This window comes from Microcaecilia unicolor, chromosome 10 (genome assembly GCF_901765095.1).
Source record: "Microcaecilia unicolor chromosome 10, aMicUni1.1, whole genome shotgun sequence".
In the NCBI taxonomy this organism is placed as follows: Eukaryota; Metazoa; Chordata; class Amphibia; order Gymnophiona; family Siphonopidae; genus Microcaecilia; species Microcaecilia unicolor.
In genome coordinates, this window is record NC_044040.1 from 29,591,789 (window position 1) to 29,610,493 (window position 18,705).

The window sequence follows — 18,705 nt, forward strand, 5'->3', positions numbered from 1 at the left end:
ATTTTTGTATTGGTCGAGTAAAATATATCACAAGATGCTGTATAAATCCAGTTTTCTTTGAGACAAATATGACTGCTGGAACTTTTTTCTTTGAGGCAAACACATGAAGCTAATACTGTAATATCACGGGCAACATATTTTAACACTAGTAAAAAAAGGCCCGTTTCTGACACAAATGAAACGGGTGCTAGCAAGGTTTTCCTCGGCTCCCCCGCAGCCACCCATGTCTAGCGACCCTCCTCTCCCCCTGCAGCCACCCATATCCAGCGAACCTCCTCTCCTCCTGCTCCCACTGCAGCCACCCATGTCCAGCAAACCTCCTCTCTCCCCTGCCCCCCTCCTGCCACCCATGCCCAGCGACCCTCCTCTCTCCCCTGCCCCCTTCCAGCCACCCATGTCCAGCAACCCCCTGTCCCCTCCATGTCCAGCAACCTTCCTCTCTCCCTGCCCCCCCTCCAGCCACCCATGTCCAGCGACCCTCCTCTGGACATGGATCAGCTGTGAGGTATGTTTTTTTTCCCCCGGGTTCTGAAGTTGACATCATAATGGCTACGGTGATGTCAGCCTGATCTACGGAGCCTAGCAGACCAACTCGGAATGGGCCACGGTCCTAGGCAAGTCAGAACGTTGGAGGTGAGAATTATTATATAGGATGCGTCATAATGGGTCTAGTGACATCAGCTATGGCTTCGGAGCCCATCTGTGAAGAAAGTTACGGACACAGGCAGGCAGACGCATAGAATGTTGGAGGTGAGAATTATTATATAGGATTTCAAATCCCCAAACATTCATGGTAGTTTCTGAAGGTAGGAAGTCACATTAAAACATCTTTGGTGCTGTATGTCTATTCTAGAACTTGAAAAGTTAATATACCCTTTCATTGTACCTGTTTCTGATGAAAATTAAATTATTTGTAGATTTTGCCCTGCCCCCCTCCTGCCACCCATGTCCAGCGACCCTCCTCTCTCCCCTGCCCCCCCTCCAGCCACCCATGTCCAGCGACCCCCTGTCCCCTCCATGTCCAGCAACCCTCCTCTCTCTCCTGCCCCCCCTCCAGCCACCCATGTCCAGAGACCCTCCTCTGGACATGGATCAGCTGTGAGGCATGTTTTTTTTTTCCCCTGGGTTCTGAAGTTGACATCATAATGGCTACGGTGATGTCAGCCTGATCTACGGAGCCTAGCAGACCAACTCGGAATGAGCCACGGTCCCAGGCAAGTCAGAATGTTGGAGGTGAGAATTATTATATAGAATGCGTCATAATGGGTCTAGTGACATCAGCTAGGGCTTCGGAGCCCATCTGTGAAGAAAGTTACGGACACAGGCAGGCAGACGCATAGAATGTTGGAGGTGAGAATTATTATATAGGATTTCAAATCCCCAAACATTCATGGTAGTTTCTGAAGGTAGGAAGTCACATTAAAACATCTTTGGTGCTGAATGTCTATTCTAGAACTTGAAAAGTTAGTATACCCTTTCATTGTACCTGTTTCTGATGAAAATTCAATTATTTGTAGATTTTGCTACCTTTACTTGAAAACTAAAACAAGACATTCACCCCCAAATTCTATAAAAAGTGCTAAAAATTGTGCATGCAAATTTGGGCATGTGCCCAATTTGCATGCACAATTTAATTGAATAACTAGCCAAGTAGCACTGATAATTGAGATCTTAACAAGAAATTATTGGTGCTGTGGAATTAATTAAAATTTACAAGTGTAAATTTAGGCAGAGGTCCAAAAAGGGGAGGCACAGCCATGGGCAGGTCAGGGGCATTCCTTTAATTTACACACATTGTGCACCTAGTTTAGGCAAGGGGTTTTACACCAAGGGAAGGGAAGGGAAATGGGACTTGATATATTGCCTTTCTGAGGTTTTTAGCAACTACAAAGCGGTTTACATATATTCAGGTACTTATTTTGTACCTGGGGCAATGGAGGGTTAAGTGACTTGCCCAGAGTCACAAGGAGCTGCAGTGGGAATTGAACTCAGTTCCCAGGATCAAAGTCCACTACACTAACCACTAGGCTACTCCTTCATGTAGGTTTCACCAGTGGCGTTCCTAGAGGGGCTGACACCCGGGGTGGATCGCCGATGCGCCCCGCCCCCCCGGGTGCAGCGCCCCCCCCCCGGCGAAAGAATCCCCGATCTCCTGGCGAAAGAACCCCCCCCGGGTGCACACTGCTGGGGGGGGGGGGGGGTTTGCCGCGCGCTTGCCGGCTCTTCGTTTTCATGCTCCCTCTGCCCCGGAACAGGAAGTAACCTGTTCCAGGGCAAAGGGAGCATGAAAACGAAGAGCCGACAGGCGCGCAGCACCCCCCTAGCGGCGTGCACCCGGGGCGGACCGCCCCCGCCCCCCCTTGGTACGCCACTGGGTTTCACTGATGTAAATGGTGCACCTAAATATAGGTGCAGTTCTCAGCACTAAGTGCTATTCTATAAATGGTGCCTAACTTTGGGGTCCTTTAACTAAGCTGAGGTAAAAGGGGGCCTGCGGTAGGCGTGTGTGTTTTTGATGTGCACTGAGGTCCCCTGTAACCGCAGCGGGTAAAAGGCTGTTTTTTTCTCAAAAAGAAATGGGAATGCGATAAGTGAATTACTTGCTGCGTGGCCATTTTGAGGGGGGGGGGAGGAGAGCGGTAAGGGCTCCCGTGCTATCCCGGCAGTAATTGGACAGTGCATGGCTGCTACAAAAATAGAAAATATTTTTATAGCACAGGAAATGGAGCATGCTGGGGGTGGGGATTACTGCCAGGCCCCTGCGGTAGCCCAGCAGTAGTTCTGGACTGGCACATGACAAGCCTGTTGCTGCGTACCAAACCCTTTAGTAAAAGGGCCTCTTTAAGCGCTAAGCGCTATATTTTTCAGCACTGATTTTTTTTGGGGGGGGCGCCATTTATAGAATTTAGTCCGTAAGGGGGACGTTATCAATATGGTCTACCTTTAAGAAGGGTTATATCCACTAACTTGTGCTCTTATGTCTATGGCTTATTTTCAAAGCACTTAGCCTCCCAAAGTTCCATAGAAACCTATGGAACTTAGCCTCCCAAAGTGCTTTGAAAATATGCCTCTAAGTTTACTAAGCGGCGTTAGCGTTTTTAATGTGCGTAAATGGTTTACGTGCGTTAAACACTAATACGCTCATAGAAATGTATAAATGCGTTAGTGTTTAATGCGCCTTAAATTTACAGGTGCGTTAAAAAACGTTAACGCTCCTTAGTAAACATACCCCTTAATGTTTCAGATATGGACCTGCCTATTTTGTAATCTTTCCTCCTCCTCAGATTTGTATTCCTCAGTTTTTTTTTACAGATGCTTACATGTCTTAATCCTTGCAGTTGTCTGGAATAAACCCTGTGTATCCTGTTGTGTTACATCATACCTCCTGCTTAAATAAAAAACATTTTCTTGGATATTATTCTGAGCTGACTATGCTGCATCCATTTGCAGAGGGCTGACCCAGTGATTATAGTACTGGCTTATGACTCACGAGTCCTTGGGGATAACCTCCAGTCTCCCCTCTATTGCTGACTGTGTACTTGAGGAAGTCACTTTCCCTTATTTGTGCCTCTGAGACCCGGTTGAAAACAAGACATTTGTCTTAACATGACTTTGGCAAGTCAACTCATTTAAAAGAAAAATGTATCAAACCAACCTAACACATTGGTAAAGGACATAAGAACAGAGAAACTTAGAGATATCAATGAGTCATCAAGACCAGCTTTGTGTTTCCAGCAGAGGCAGGCAGCACATGCTTAGAGGAAGTATACACGGAACAGAGCATATGTGAAGTTGTTTATCCGCTTATCCTTCCAGGTTTTAGTATTCATCGTTTATTAATTCAAGATTTTCCACAAAAATTTACAAGATGTAACTAGGGAGTTATCCATAATCTTCTAGTATTCATGGTTTAAGGATGCACTGAGTTTATGGTGACATTTCAAATTTTTATATAGCCTGCAAATAATCTACGTTTCATAGATTTGTCTAAATTTCTTTTTTAGATAGAGGCTCTTTCACTAAAGTGCTGTACAGTTTTGCACTTATTCACACCTTAAATGCAAAGATTAAGGTGTAGTTAGTAGAAAGCCCGTGTGCTAATTGTTGGGATGTGGTCAGCTTCTTTCCATAAAACTACCACACAGAAAAGTTTTTTTTTACTGCATGCTAAGTGAAGATACACAAGGGGTTCTTTTATTAAGGTGCGCTGAAAAACGGCCTGCGGTAGTGTAGGTGCGGGTTTTGGGTGTGCGCAGAATCATTTTTCAGTGCTCCTGTAAAAAAAAGGCCTTTAAAATTTTTTTGCCAAAAACGGACATGCGGCAAAATGAAAATTGCCGCTCATCCACTTTGGGTCTGAGATCTTACCACCAGCCACTGACCTAGTGGTAAAGTCTCATACGGTAAACGGGCGGTAATGACCTACGTGCGCCTAATACCACTTGGCATGCATCCAATACGCGCGGCAGGAAATAAATTATTTTTCAGCCGTATCGGATGCGCACCAAAAGAAGAGCCACACAGCAGCCGTGCGGTAACTTCATTTTGGCATGCATTGGGTGCACATAGACGCTTACGCAGCTTAGTAAAAGGGCCCCCTAGTGACAGGGCATGGTAAGTGGTGGTGCACTAATTCCAATGCCCAGTCTACACCAGTTCCCCACCCATAACCCACTGTATCCTGCCCAATAACAGACAATGTATGAGTGAGAGAGACCAGATGAAGGCTGGGCAGGTAATGATGCACCTTTGTATTTTACCACTATTTGATGAACTATGCGGCAAAATATGATGGTAGTGTTTTGGCCCTCCAAAGGTTACAAAATACAAAATGTGGCCCCTGACAGTAAAAGGTTACACAACCTACGTCAGAAGGAGGCGGGCCTAGGCCAGGGAAGAAGAGACGTCATGGAGACTCTGCGACCAACACAACAGATCTTCTGCCCGTGCAGCGCTTCAGAAAGAGGTGAGAGGCGCTGCTCGGGTCGGTAATAGGGAGGGGGGTCTTGGTGGAGGGGGGGAGTGGCGTAGTCGACCTCAGGGGGGGCAGCGGGGGCGGGGCACGGGGGCGGAAGAATGACGGGAGGCGGAGTTAGCATTGCAAAACACAAGAACAGGAAGGGAGGGGAATCAGGGCTGCTAGAATTTTGCTTTTTCATGGGGGGGGGGGGGAAGTGGCGGAAAGTGGGGAGCAGCGGGCGGGGGGCAAGGCCGTCCATACAGGACGCTCCTGATGAGCGCCCTTGCCCCCTCCCGATTCTTTTTTAATTTTTTTTATTTGATGTATTTTCTGACGTCCTTTGGACCAATCACAGCGCTTTTAGCTCTGCTAATGCGCTGGGATTGGCTCAAAGTTTCACTTTACGATTTTTCCTGGCACAGAGCTGTCCTAACGAGAGGTCCAGACCTCTCGTTAGATTTCCTGCCTTTTTCCTGCGTAAAGGCAATCGGAAAAGGTTAGTGCATCTCGTTTCAATGGGGTTTTTACACTAATTGCTCATCTCCATTCCGTTTTCGTTGGCTGCTAGCTTCCTCGGTAAAAGCCCTTTGATGCATGCAACGGATCAAATTTTCCTCGTTGGAGGGTCATTAAAGGCTCATTAAGCTTTAGTGCATCTGCCTCAGAGTCCTGTGAAAACTGGGCAGTGATCACACAAAAAAGCCTAGTTTTGGGTCTGTAGCCCCAAGACCGACTGAGAGAAAAATAGTCAAGGCGCCGCACAGCAAGAACAAGACAAACACAGACAAAAGGTGACAACCTATAGCAACACGTCTGGAACTGGATTTCTGGATAAACAGTGCTTTACTTCTGAAGGACTCTGCTTCTCTGCATTTCTTATTTTCCAGTTTGCCTTACTTGTTTTCTGCTGTCAGAAAAATTTAGGGGGGGGGGGGGAGCTGCAGGGCAGAGCAAGTGGTGTATTAAGTGTACAGGAAGCTCTTTTTTAGCCAGGACAGATGGTAGATAACTCTTGTGTTTCAGAGCCTAGGATGTTGCAACTGAACTGCTGACTGCTATGTGGACGGGGGGGGGGGGGGGGGGGGGGGGGGGGGCCTGATTTTGGCGGCAACTTTCTCCATGTTGTCTCCAGATGCCATAGAGGTCTCCGGAAAAAACAGCGACACAATCAGCTCACATACAGAAAGAGGATGGAGGGATCCTAAAGGCAGTGGCCATTTTTCCTCCACTGCGGTGTTGGACAGGAGGACACTGTGACCAGGTCGGTGGGGGTGGAGATGTGCAGTAAAATCAGTGGTAAGTGCTTTACGTTTAGGTCTATTGAATTTACCATGGGAAAAATATATTTTACCGTTCCTGCAGGGTGGTTTCCAGTTTTTCTCCCACATCTGCAGTAAATACATTAAGATGTTTACTGTTACTGCGGATTTACCACACGTCCTCATCCCCATGTCATTCTCTAGATTTAAGGGGGTCAGAGAGGATCCTATGAAGAAAGACTAATGAGGCTAGGGCTTTTCAGCTTGGAGAAGAGACGGCTGAGGGGAGACATGATAGAGGTATATAAAATAACGAGTGGAGTGGTACAGGTGGATGTGAAGCGTCTGTTCACGCTTTCCAAAAATATTAGGACTAGGGGGTATGCGATGAAACTACAGTGTAGTAAATTTAAAACAAATCGGAGAAAATGTTTCTTCACCCAACTCATAATTAAACTCTGGAATTCGTTGCCAGAGAACATGGTGAAGGCGGTTAGCTTAGCAGAGTTTAAAAAGGGTCAGACGGTTTCCTAAAGGACAAGTCCATAAACCACTACTAAATGGACTTGGGAAAAATCCACAATTCCAGGAATAACATGTATAGAATGTTTGTACATTTGGGAAGCTTGCCAGGTGCCCTTGGCTTGGATTGGCTGCTGTCGTGGACAGGATGCTGGGCTCAATGGACCCTTGGTCTTTTCCCAGTGTGGCATTACTTATGTACTCAAATCGCCTGTTGTTGTTTACCCCCCCCCCCCTCCAATATTGTTAAAACTCTAACCATACCTTGCTGAAGTATAACGATGACCCAGATGAGATAACACCACAGCCTTGTTCTGGGTTTGCAATCTCTCCTCCGATGACCTCCTTCCATTCAGTCTTTAGAACATTTGCACTTTCAAAGTCTGACATCACAGTCGATGGGAGGGAGGCTTCCGGACGGCATTCAGAACCCTGGTATCCTGAATCACATCTACCAACAGATAGACAGTGTAAGCATTTAAAACCATGCTCATTATTTCTGTACACTGAATAACTCGATTGAATTTATACTCGTGTTATCAAAGACAGGGGTGGGCAACCTTTATACAAAGAGGGCCACATGAATGTCAGTACTATCCCTAGTGAACTGTACATAGAAAATCAACAAACATGCTATATAATTTACTGCCAACCAAGCTCAATATGATGACTGAATAAACATAATGTATTACCAGAATGATCTGTTACTGTATACTTCTGTCTTTCCAAACAGTTGCCAACACTGTCAAACAAGTCGTCCCATTTTGTATCCTGGGATGTCAGGGGAACCAGTCAACTAAAAATGCTGGCTCCTCCTACATCCTAATTGCATGAATCTGTAAATTTTGCACTTAATAACAACAAAAAAAGGACGTTTTCCTTTTTTCGAAAATGATCTTGTTTCCTATTCGGATTGTAGACGTTTTGTGCATTTGCTGCATCAGCAAAATTTGTATAATATAATATTGTTAATATCAACAATCATTATTTGCTGCATCAACAGTTAGGGGTAGAGTCAGTAAAGGAATTTCAGCGAGGCTTTTGACACGGTTCCCCACGGGAGGCTCTTAAATGAACTGGATGGGCTGAAGATAGGACCCAAAGTGATGAACTGGATTGGGAACTGGTTGACGGACAGGCGCCAGAGGGTGGTGGTGAATGGAGTTCGCTCGGAGGAGGGAGGGGTGAGTGGTGGAGTGCCTCGGGGATCTGTGCCGGGGCCGATTCTGTTCGGTATATTTGTGAATGACATTGCCGAAGGGTTAGAAGGTAAAGTTTGCCTGTTTGCGGATGATACTAAGATTTGTAACACAGTGGACACCCCGGAGGGAGTGGAAAACATGAAAAAGGATCTGAAAAAGCTAGAAGAATGGTCTAAGGTTTGGCAATTAAAATTCTTTGCGAAGAAATGCAAAGTGATGCACTTAGGGAGTAGAAATCCAAGAAAGGCGTATGTGTTAGGCGGTGAGAGTCTGCTAGGTACGGATGGGGAGAGGGATCTTGGGGTGATAGTATCTGAGGATCTGAAGGCGATGAAACAGTGTGACAAGGCGGTGGCCGTAGCTAGAAGGTTACTAGGCTGTATAGAGAGAGGTGTGACCAGCAGAAGAAAAGATGCCCCTGTACAAGTCATTGGTGAGGCCCCACCTGGAGTATTGTGTTCAGTTTTGGAGGCTGTATCTTGCTAAGGATGTAAAATGAATTGAAGCGGTGCAAAGAAAAGCTACGAGGATGGTATGGGATTTGCGTTACAAGACGTATGAGGAGAGACTTGCGGACCTGAACATGTATACCCTGGAGGAAAGGAGAAACAGGGGTGATATGATACAGACATTCAAATATTTGAAAGCAGGGGCGTAGCCACGGGTGGGCCTGGACGGGCCCAGGCCCACCCACTTTCCCTCCAGGCCCACCCATCCAAATCCTTCATCGCTGTCGCTGCCTTTCTCCCGCGGCTTCCGGGAGGCAGCGATCAGCGTTACCTGTCAGTGCCTGCCTTGAAATTGTGCTTCTCTTCTCCCCAGGCTTCGCTCCGCTCCTTTCTTCGCTCGTCGCGCTGCGCTGCTATTCAAACAGGCAGCTCCGCTCCTCTCTGCCGCGTCTATCCGGCCCTACTAAACAGGAAGTGCATCAGAGGGCTGGATAGACGCAGCAGAGAGGAGCGGAGCTGCCTGTTTGAATAGCAGCGCAGCGCGACGAGCGAAGAAAGGAGCGGAGCGAAGCCTGGGGAGAAGAGAAGTACAATTTCAGGGCAGGCACTGACAGGTAACGCTGATCGCTGCCTCCCGGAAGCCGCGGGAGAAAAGGCAGCGACAGCGATGAAGGATTTGGATGGCAGGCCTGGAAAAGTAAGTGCTGGATTTGTGGTTGGTTGGTTGGTTGGGGGGGGGGGAGGGGGGGAAGGGATACTTTTGCCAGGGACAGAGTCAGACTTGTAGGAGGAAGGGGATTAGAGGGAACTGGGAACAAGAGAGCTGCTGGAGGTGGGAGGAAAAGGAGGAGGGGATCAGGATAGAAGGGAGAGAGCTGCTGGACATGGGAGGAAGGGGCTGGAAAGCTTCTGGAAGAGGGAGGGAAGGGAGAGAGCTGCTGGACATGGGAGGAACAGGAGGAGGGGACTGAATGGAAGGGAGAGAGCTGCTGGACATGGGAGGGAGAGGAGGAAGGGGCTGGAGAGCTGCTGGACAAGGGAGGAAGAGGAGGAAGGGACTGGAGGGAAGGGAGAGAGCTGCTGGACATGGGAGGAAGAGAAGGAGGGGACGATGGAAGGGAGAGAGCTGTGGGAGGAAGAGGAGGAGGGGATCTGGATGGAAGGGAGAGAGCTGCTGGACATGGGAGGAAGGGGCTGGAAAGCTTCTGGAAGAGGGAGGGAAAGGAGAGAGATGCTGGACATGGGAGGAAGAGGAGGAGGGGACTGAATGGAAGGGAGAGAGCTGCTGGACATGGGAGGGAGAGGAGGAAGGGGCTGGAGAGCTGCTGGACATGGGAGGAAGAGAAGGAGGGGACGATGGAAGGGAGAGAGCTGCTGAAGGAAGGGGAGGAGGGGACTGAATGGAAGGGAGAGAGCTGCTGGACGGGAGGGAGAGGAGGAAGGGGCTGGAGAGCTACTGGACAAGCTAGGAAGAGGAAGAAGGGACTGGAGGAAAGGGGAAGAGCTCCTGGACATGGGAGGAAGAGAAGGAGGGGACGATGGAAGGGAGAGAGCTGCTGAAGGAAGAGGAGGAGGGGATCTGGGTGGAAGGGAGAGAGCTGTGGGAGGAAGAGGAGGAGGGGATCTGGATGGAAGGGAGAGAGCTGCTGGACATGGGAGGAGAACTGGAGGGAAGGGAGAGAACTGCTGGTACAGGACAAGGAGGGAGGGAAGGGAAACAGAGATACCAGACCAAGGAGATGAAGGAAAAGGAAATATTAAACCTACAGCTTGAGGGAGGGAGGCAGGAAATCAAGCAACCAAACCAGATGCTGGAAAGAGGAGGGAGTGAGAGGGAGAGAAGCTGGATGGGGTAGGGTCAGAGAGGGTAGAGATATATTGGCACTGGGGACAAAGAGAGGGAAGAAGATGGACAGAGTAATATAGGGACACAGAGAAAAGGAGATAGTAAACATGGAGGAAGATAGAGGTACAGAGATGGAAGAAGATGGAAGGATGGCAGAGAAAGAGGGAAAACAGATGGAAGGATGGCAGAGAAAGAGGGAAAACGGATGGATGGAGAGAGAGACGATGGAAGGATGCAGAGAGAAAGGGGAGAGACTGGAAGGATGTAGAGAGAGAAGGGACACTGAACAGAAAAGGGTAGAGAGATAGACACTGGTTAGAAGGAGGGAGAGAGACATTAGATGGAAGGATCAGGAGAGAGGGTAGATGGGTAGAAGGATGGGGAGAGAAAGAGGGAAGACGCTGGATGGAAGGGTAGGGAGAAAGAGGTGACACTGGATGGAAGGATGCAGAAAGAAAGAGGGGAGACTATTGGAAGGATGGGGAGAGAGAGGGGAGACACTGGAAGGATGGGGAGAGAAAGAGGAGAGCTGCTGCATGGAAAGGGGGAGTAGTGAAAGATTGGAGAATAAGAGGAAGGGGCATGGGGAGAACAAGGGTGAGAAAAAGATGAAAAGCCATAAGTAGATGAAGGAAATTAAAGAATGGTAGTAAGAATGAATTAAATCTGGACACAGAGAGAGGCAGAAAAATATTGAAGAAAGCAAAGAAAAAGGAGAGAAAAATGACAAATGGCCAGGAAACCCTGGCAGAAGAGTTAAGTGAAAACGAAGGAAAGCAGAATCTAGAGACTGGGAGCAACACAATGAGAAAAAGTAAATGGCCATACAACAAAGGTAAAGAAAATAATTTTATTTTTAATTTAGGATAAAGTAATATGGTGTTAATAAAGTTTCAGAGACCAATACTTCCTTCCTTAGGTCAGGAGAGGATACCGTAACAGCATTATACTGACCTGAGGCAGGAGGTTTTGGCCTCTGAAAGCTCACTGAAAAGGGTGTTAAGGCTATTAAATAAATTGTCTGAAATCTGATGCACTGAAAAGCAGCACTTTACCCTGTGTGACAAATGCATCTGAGTGTGACTAAATTTTGCTGGGGGGGGGGGGGGGGACAGAGAAAATTTTGTGCCCACCCACTTTGGGTTCAGGCCCACCCAAAATTAATCCGCAAACAAACCTTTTCCGGAGATGGGAAGGCGGTAGAACGAGAGGGCATGAAATAAGATTGAAGGGCGGCAGACTCAAGAAGAATATCAGGAAGTATTTTTTCACGGAGAGGGTGGTGGATGCTTGGAATGCCCTCCCGCGGGAGGTGGTGGAGATGAAAACGGTAACGGAATTCAAACATGCGTGGGATAAACATAAAGGAATCCTGTGCAGAAGGAAGGGATCCTCAGGAGCTTAGCCTAGAATGGGTGGCAGAGCTGGTGGTTGGGAGGCGGGGATAGTGCTGGGCAGACTTATACGGTCTGTGCCAGAGCCGGTGGTGGGAGGCAGGGATAGTGCTGGGCAGACTTATACGGTCTGTGCCAGAGCTGGTGGTGGGAGGCGGGACTGGTAGTTGGGAGGCGGGGATAGTGCTGGGCAGACTTATAGGGTCTGTGCCAGAGCTGGTGGTTGGGAGGCAGGGATAGGGCTGGCCAGACTTATACGGTCTGTGCACTGAAGAGGACAGTACAAATAAAAAAGTAGCACATATGAATTTATCTTCTTGGGCAGACTGGATGGACCGTGCAGGTCTTTTTCTGCCGTCATCTACTATGTTTACTATGATACCTTAAGTTAGGTGCCAGGATACAGAGCGCTTAACATGAATTCTATAATGTGCATTAACTGGTTAATGCAGAATTAATGTGGGAATAGCTTCTCCTAAAAAGGAGGCAGCTAAGCCCCATTGTAGGAAATACATCTTGGTAAATAGATAGGAAGAACCACTACCCCGCGGAATAGGAGAAGGGAAGAATATAGTAGGGACACAGGACCAAATTCTATAAAGAGCATTGAAAAATCGGTGCAAAATATTCCCACACTAAATGCTATTCTATAAACGGCATTGAAAGTTAGGTGCATTTATAGAATACGCTTAGTGCCAGGATTGGTGCCTAACTTTAGACGTGAGGATTTACACCAAGTAAACCCTGGACTAAATTAGGCACAGATCCCCCTTATTCTATAACAGTGCACATAAATTACAGGAACACCCCTGATCCGTCCATGACTCTCCCATGGTCGTGCCCCCTTTTTGGAGCCACACATAAAATTTATGCGTGGCTCCCCATGACTAAAAATGTGCACATTAGTTTCAATTAATGGCAATTATTATTAGCATCCAATTATTAGTGCTAATTGGCTAGTTATTCAATTAAATTGCACACGTAAATTGGGCACACAATTTTAAGCACCATTTATAGAATTTCAAGGATAGTGCTTTTTATTTTACCGCTCTCGCTGTCTGAAAAAGCCTGTCATTAACAATCCATAGTAAATTATCTTTGAAACACTTTGTCAGTAGTTAAAACTTTGCTGTTCTAGCAGTTCTATGGCACTTGATTCAGGTAGGGCCAGGCCATTTCTGGGTACCATCCTTAGACAAATAAGGATACAGAAGAAACTGTCCTCGCACACCAGCTCAACAGCAAACAAACCACAGCGAGGATGACAGCGAATTCACTCAGTCAGTCAATGGTGCATATAAAACTTTAATCAAAGTTATACACAACTTGACATGGGCCTGTGTTTCGGCCACCCGGCTTGCATCAGGTCTTCACGTGAATATCAAAATAAATAATTTATGTACCATAAACGCTAGGTCTGAAGAAAGTTGGTGATCCTGTCAAAGGGTCACATCTTGATTACTGCTTGTCCCACTTCAGTGTGAACTACACCGATGCAACATCAAAGTAAAAAGATGTTGCATCGGTGTAGTTCACACTGGAGCAGGACAAGCGATAATCAAGATGTGACCCTTTTACAGGTTCGCCAACTTTCTTCAGACCTAGCATTTATGGTGCATACATTTTTTGGTATTCACGTGAAGACCTGACTCCTGATGCAGGAAACACAGGCCCCTGTCGAGTTGTGTATAACTTTGATTAATGTTTTATATGCACCACTGACTCTCTAAACTTTAGACTCCTTTGATTATTCTGTATGATGTGCTGAAGGTTGAATGGTTTTCTTTCCCATTTTATGTTGTAGTTCCTTTCTTTTATTGGTTAGAAATTTTTTAAATAAATCAATAGGGACGGCCAAGAAAAAAGGAAGAACCTGAGGACAGTGGTGTACCAAGGGGGGGGGGGGGCGGTGGGGGCGGTCCGCCCCGGGTGCACGCCGCTGGGGGGTGCCGCGGCGCACGCCTGCTCCTCCGAGTTCGCTAAACTTCATTCGTTCGCTGCAGCTCCCTCTGCCCCGGAACAGGTTACTTCCTGTTCTGGGGCAGAGGGAGCTGCAGCGAACGAACGAAGTTTAGCGAACTCGGAGGAGCAGGCATGCGCCGCGGCACCCCCCCAGCGGCGTGCACCCGAGGGGGTGTCATTTCACCGGAGGAGGGGAGGTGTCATCTAGCGGGGGGGGGGGGGGCGCATCGGCGCTCCGCCCCGGGTGCCATCCAGGCCAGGAACGCCACTCCCTGAGGAGACCTGGTTTTTCATGAAGGATCTTTATTCTGTACCCAATGGAACAGTTCAAGGGACTCTGAGTTCATTTTCTCTGTTTCTACAATATAAAATAAAGACCCTTCATTAAGAACCAGATCTCCTCAGGCTCTTCCTTTTTCTTTGTCATTCTTACTGTATTGGTGTCAGTTTATACAATTGCCCTGAGTAATTCAGCTCATCTTGCCAGTATGCATACTTACGCGCCATTATTTAAATAAATGTTTTTTAAGGTTATAATTCCTCCCCAAATGGTTCTTAGAAAACATATTGATATTTTGAATGTTTATTTTTTATACCATCCATCGAGCGAACATCTGAGAGATTTACAGAGCCTAAAATAAGTATTATTTATGTATTCAGCTGCACAATATTATAACAGCCCTTTCCTACATAAAATATGCTTTATATACAGAAAATGTTCTATAAAATTATCTGACTGGAATAACCTATACAATACTTTGGCTATGATTTTCCTGAGACTTTAAATCCAGTGAAATGTAACCTAACGTCTATAAAATGTATTAAGTTACTTGGTACCTGCATATTCCATGGTCGCACCAGCCCTGTCCATTGCACATACTTGGGCACTGTTGTCCAATGTAAATATTGTCTAATGCCCACTCATCCTGAGCTGTGTAATATCGCTGACTCCACCGGAAACGCGTAGCACTAGACCTTGAAACCAACAGAATGTTTATAGTGACTGTGGTCAAGTGAACAGAAAAACAGCTGCTGATTACAGAATGAGGTTTTAACTTTCTGTTTATTCATACAGTATCACTGAACTTGACTGAGTCAAACTCAGAACTCATAAAACTTTACAGCAGAGAAAGGGTAAGGGTTAGGGTCATGTATTTGATCTACTTCCTTTCTGTGCTACAACCAAAGCAGTTTAAATATTATATACAGGTACTTTCTCTGTCCCTCGTGAGCTCACAATCTAACCTCACCGTTTACTAAGCTGCATCTTTCCTTTTCCACTTCTCAAAGGATATTTCCCTGGATTCTATGTAACCTGGATTTGCGCACAAAATTTAATTACTTAAAAAGCCAATCAGCACTGATAATTACCACTTAACAAGCAATTATTAATACTAATTAGCATTAATTAGAATTTATGCACACAATTTGGTAGGCGTATTCTGTAAAGCAGTGCACATAAATTCTAATGTGCACTGCCAAAAAGGGGACATGGCCATTGGGCCTGTAATAGGCGGACGCAGGCGATCAAACCTACACGCATGGTAATAGAATACACCTGCTCCAAACCTAACTTAGGTGCTGGTATTTACATCAAGTATTACTTGGCGTAAATGGATGCGCCTAAAGTTAGGCGCAGACATTGCTGCTAGGTATATTCTATAAACCGGCTAGACCTATTCTATAAACCGAGCTTAAATCTAGGCACAGTTTACAGAATACACCTAGGCGGAAATATTTTTGGTGCCGATTTTTCAGGTGCCATGTATAGAATCTAGTTCATTAGGACTTGATTTCTCTTAGCTGCACAGTACACAGAAAAGCATCCATAAGAGTTGGGGATAAAAGGTCCATTGGCTTCTTTTTGCTTTCATGTATATATTAGGGATGCACTTTTCCTTTCATTATGAAAACAAAAGAAAAATGACAAAATTTCAAAACCATATTCCAAAAAAAAGTGCCGGCAATTAGTCACCCAGCACCATGTTGAAATACAGCACTGTTAGGGCAGGAGTGACGGGGATAGCTCCTGCACCATGAAGACCCCATTGATGGGGAAAGAGGTGGGGAGGGGGAGAGGAGGAGTTCTGGGGTGGAGAGGATTGAGGAAGGTCAGGGAAGTTTTTTAGATTTAAGATGCGGGTTGGCCAACTTTTTTTTGTTGTTGTTGCATGTCCGGAGTATTATTTTAATATGTAAAGCAAACCAAAAAACAAAGAATGAAAACAAACAAGAGATCCCCTGCTTGGAGCAAACCAAAAACAAAGTACGAAAACAAACAAAAGAGATCCCCTGCTTGTCCCTAATATATATTAGACACATAGGGCTGGATTCTGTATATGGGGGGAGATTCTATATATGGCGCCTAAAAAATTGGCACTGAAATCAGTGCCAACTAAATGTGTTCTATAATTGGCACCTAGATTTAAGCGCAGTATATAGAATATGATTAGTTGATATCTCAGCGCCTAAAACTACGTGCATCCATTTACACCGATGAAAACATGACGTAAATCCCAGCATGTAGATTTACAGACAGTGGGCCATATCCTATAACTAGATGCGTAAATTTCAGAAGGCCCATTTCACCACCCATAATCATGCCTATTTTTGCCTGCGCACATTAGAAGTTTGGCACACTTTGTTACAGAATACGCTTAGCGAGTTGGTGCACGTAAATTCTAATTTGTGCCAATTAGTGCTCATTATTGCTTGTTAAGTGCTGTTATCAGTGCTCATTAGCTTGTTAGGCTTGTTAACTTACGTGCATTGTTATAGAATCTGCTTGGATTTTGGCGCAAATGTCTAGGCATGCTATATATAATCTGGGGGGTGGTGTCTGTAATAAAAGTGAATTTTAAAGATTGTTTTTCAACGCTGTCTTGACCGACCAGTGCACTCAGGGTCTGTATTGTTGATTAGAAGTAATTCTGTTTAAAAATGATTGTTTAACTTTGATTGTGTGAGAACAAGTTGGAATGCAGAAGATAAGACACAGCTCTAATTAATTTTGTATGTGAAGAGGGGGATGGTGCTTGTTTTCGGAGTTCAGCCTGGCCACCTGGACTTGGAAAACATGTGACCACATTCCCACAGTACCTAAACAGAGAAGCATTCTGTAATTTTCCTTAGCTCTGAACATGAGTTCTGAGCTTAATAAAAAGGGGGCCTTGTTGCAGCAGAGCTTTGGGGGCTCATCTGTGGGTATATGTACTGCACAGAGGACTTGTTCCTGGTCAACAAAGCTCCTGGCTCTCACTGTGAACCGGGCCCCCCCAGCTGATGATAAGAACCTGGATGATGTAAGGACCAGTGATGATTGTATGTATAGTGTATTATTGCTTCTTTTCCTGATCTAAGAACACTTAGCATTGCTTAGATGTAGAGACCAGTGATGTAATGATTGTTTATATAGCTATTCATTGTGTGCATATAGCTAATCATCGTATATATCTTAATCATTGTAGATTTTAGTACCTCTAATAAAGGTCTCATTTACCTAATACGAATCCAAAAGAATCCACGGTAAATAGCAGTACAGGTGTCTAAAATGTAGGTGTGTCAAAATAACACACATAGCGCTATTCTATAAACTGCGTCTACAGTATAATGTGGTTTATAGAATAGCACATAGGTTGGGGGACTGGTGTAAATGCCCACAGCTAAATGTATGCACATTCACCCAAATTCTATAACAACTTATGTAAATGTTATCAATGCCCCTGACATGCCTACATTCCTCCCATGGCTGCGCCCCCTTTTCAGCTACGCGTGTTGGAAATTACGTGCAACTCTTTTTAGAATACGCCTAAAAAGAAGAGTGCAAAAATTCCAATTATTGCCCATTAGCGATGATAATTGGCTGTTATCGGCCAATTATCATGACTAATTGGCTCATTACTCAATTGAATAACATGTATAGAATGTTTGTACATTTGGGAAGCTTGCCAGGTGACCTTGGCCTGGATTGGCTGCTGTCGTGGACAGGATGCTGGGCTCGATGGACCCTTGGTCTTTTCCCAGTATGGCATTACTTATGTACTTATGACTAGCACATGTAGATTGGCAGTGTGCAAAATTTAACATGCGCTACTTGCCAAGCTTTATATAGAATCCGGCCTATTTTGGATGCATTGGGAGAATGTAGGCCAGCACAGTTCCCACAAACATATTCTTCCTTTATCTGCTTTTAGGGGCCCTTTTACAAAGGGGCACTGAAAAATAGCCTGCAGTACTGTAGGCGCATGTTTTGGATGCGCGCGGAATCGTTTTTCGGCACACCTGCAAAAAAAATGCCTTTTTAAAATTTTTGCTGAAAATGGACGTGCATCCATTTTGGGTCTGAGACCTTACCGCCAGCCATTGACTTAGCATTGAAGTCTGACAAAGAAACTGGGCGGTAATGACCTACACGCATCAAATGCCACTTGCCGCTGGACATGCGCCAAAAATGAAATTACCACAAGAGCCACGCGGTAGCTGGGCAGTAACTCCATTTTGGCACGTGTTGGGTGTGCACAGATGCTTACGCAGCTTAGTAAAAGGGCCCCTTAATGACTGACTGATTGATTGATCACTCTTTAGTTGCTTTTACCTGATTGCCTTGCAACTAATTGCTAGTCAGCTGGCATTGGCAAGTATTTTTCAACTCATCTGATTATGGCTTGGCACTACAACGTGATGGTGCCTGCAGTTGGTATAGAAGTATAACCAGAATCACATTTCACAGAAGAAGTGTAACTCAAATGTTTACCTTACAAAAACCATCTAAAAACTGTACCAGCAACAGAAAAGAGAATTTTTTACTCTGCTCCTTTGTTGCTTTTGGTTTACTCAGCTGTTAGGCTGAAGTACTATAGTCTCATAATAGCAAGTGAGCCAAGGAAAATAGCTTGCTGCCTGTAGCAGAAACCTTAGATCCAGATTTTCTCTATTGATAAGAGAAATGATTAGAGCACCTATGCTAGACTTAAATCATTGGAAAGGATGTTGTTGAAATACTTGTCATAAGATAGAATGTTACCGAGACTGCTACATAGGCCAGGTCTTACTAACAGACATCTACAGGCCAAAGTGGTGGTTGAGGGGATCTGCCTAATGAAAATGCTGTT

At 45.6% G+C, this 18,705-nt stretch overlaps 1 protein-coding gene across 1 annotated transcript in view; it reads right to left on the minus strand.

Moving 5' to 3' along the window:
- Positions 1-18,705, minus strand: part of RELN (reelin) — a 568,089-nt gene that overhangs the window by 189,713 nt on the left and 359,671 nt on the right. Inside the window, exons 23-24 of the mRNA XM_030217170.1 lie at positions 14,432-14,569; positions 7,006-7,192 (exon numbers count right to left, since the gene is read on the minus strand). Coding sequence (XP_030073030.1) covers positions 7,006-7,192; positions 14,432-14,569 — 325 coding nt within the window. The remainder of the gene's footprint in view (positions 1-7,005; positions 7,193-14,431; positions 14,570-18,705) is intronic.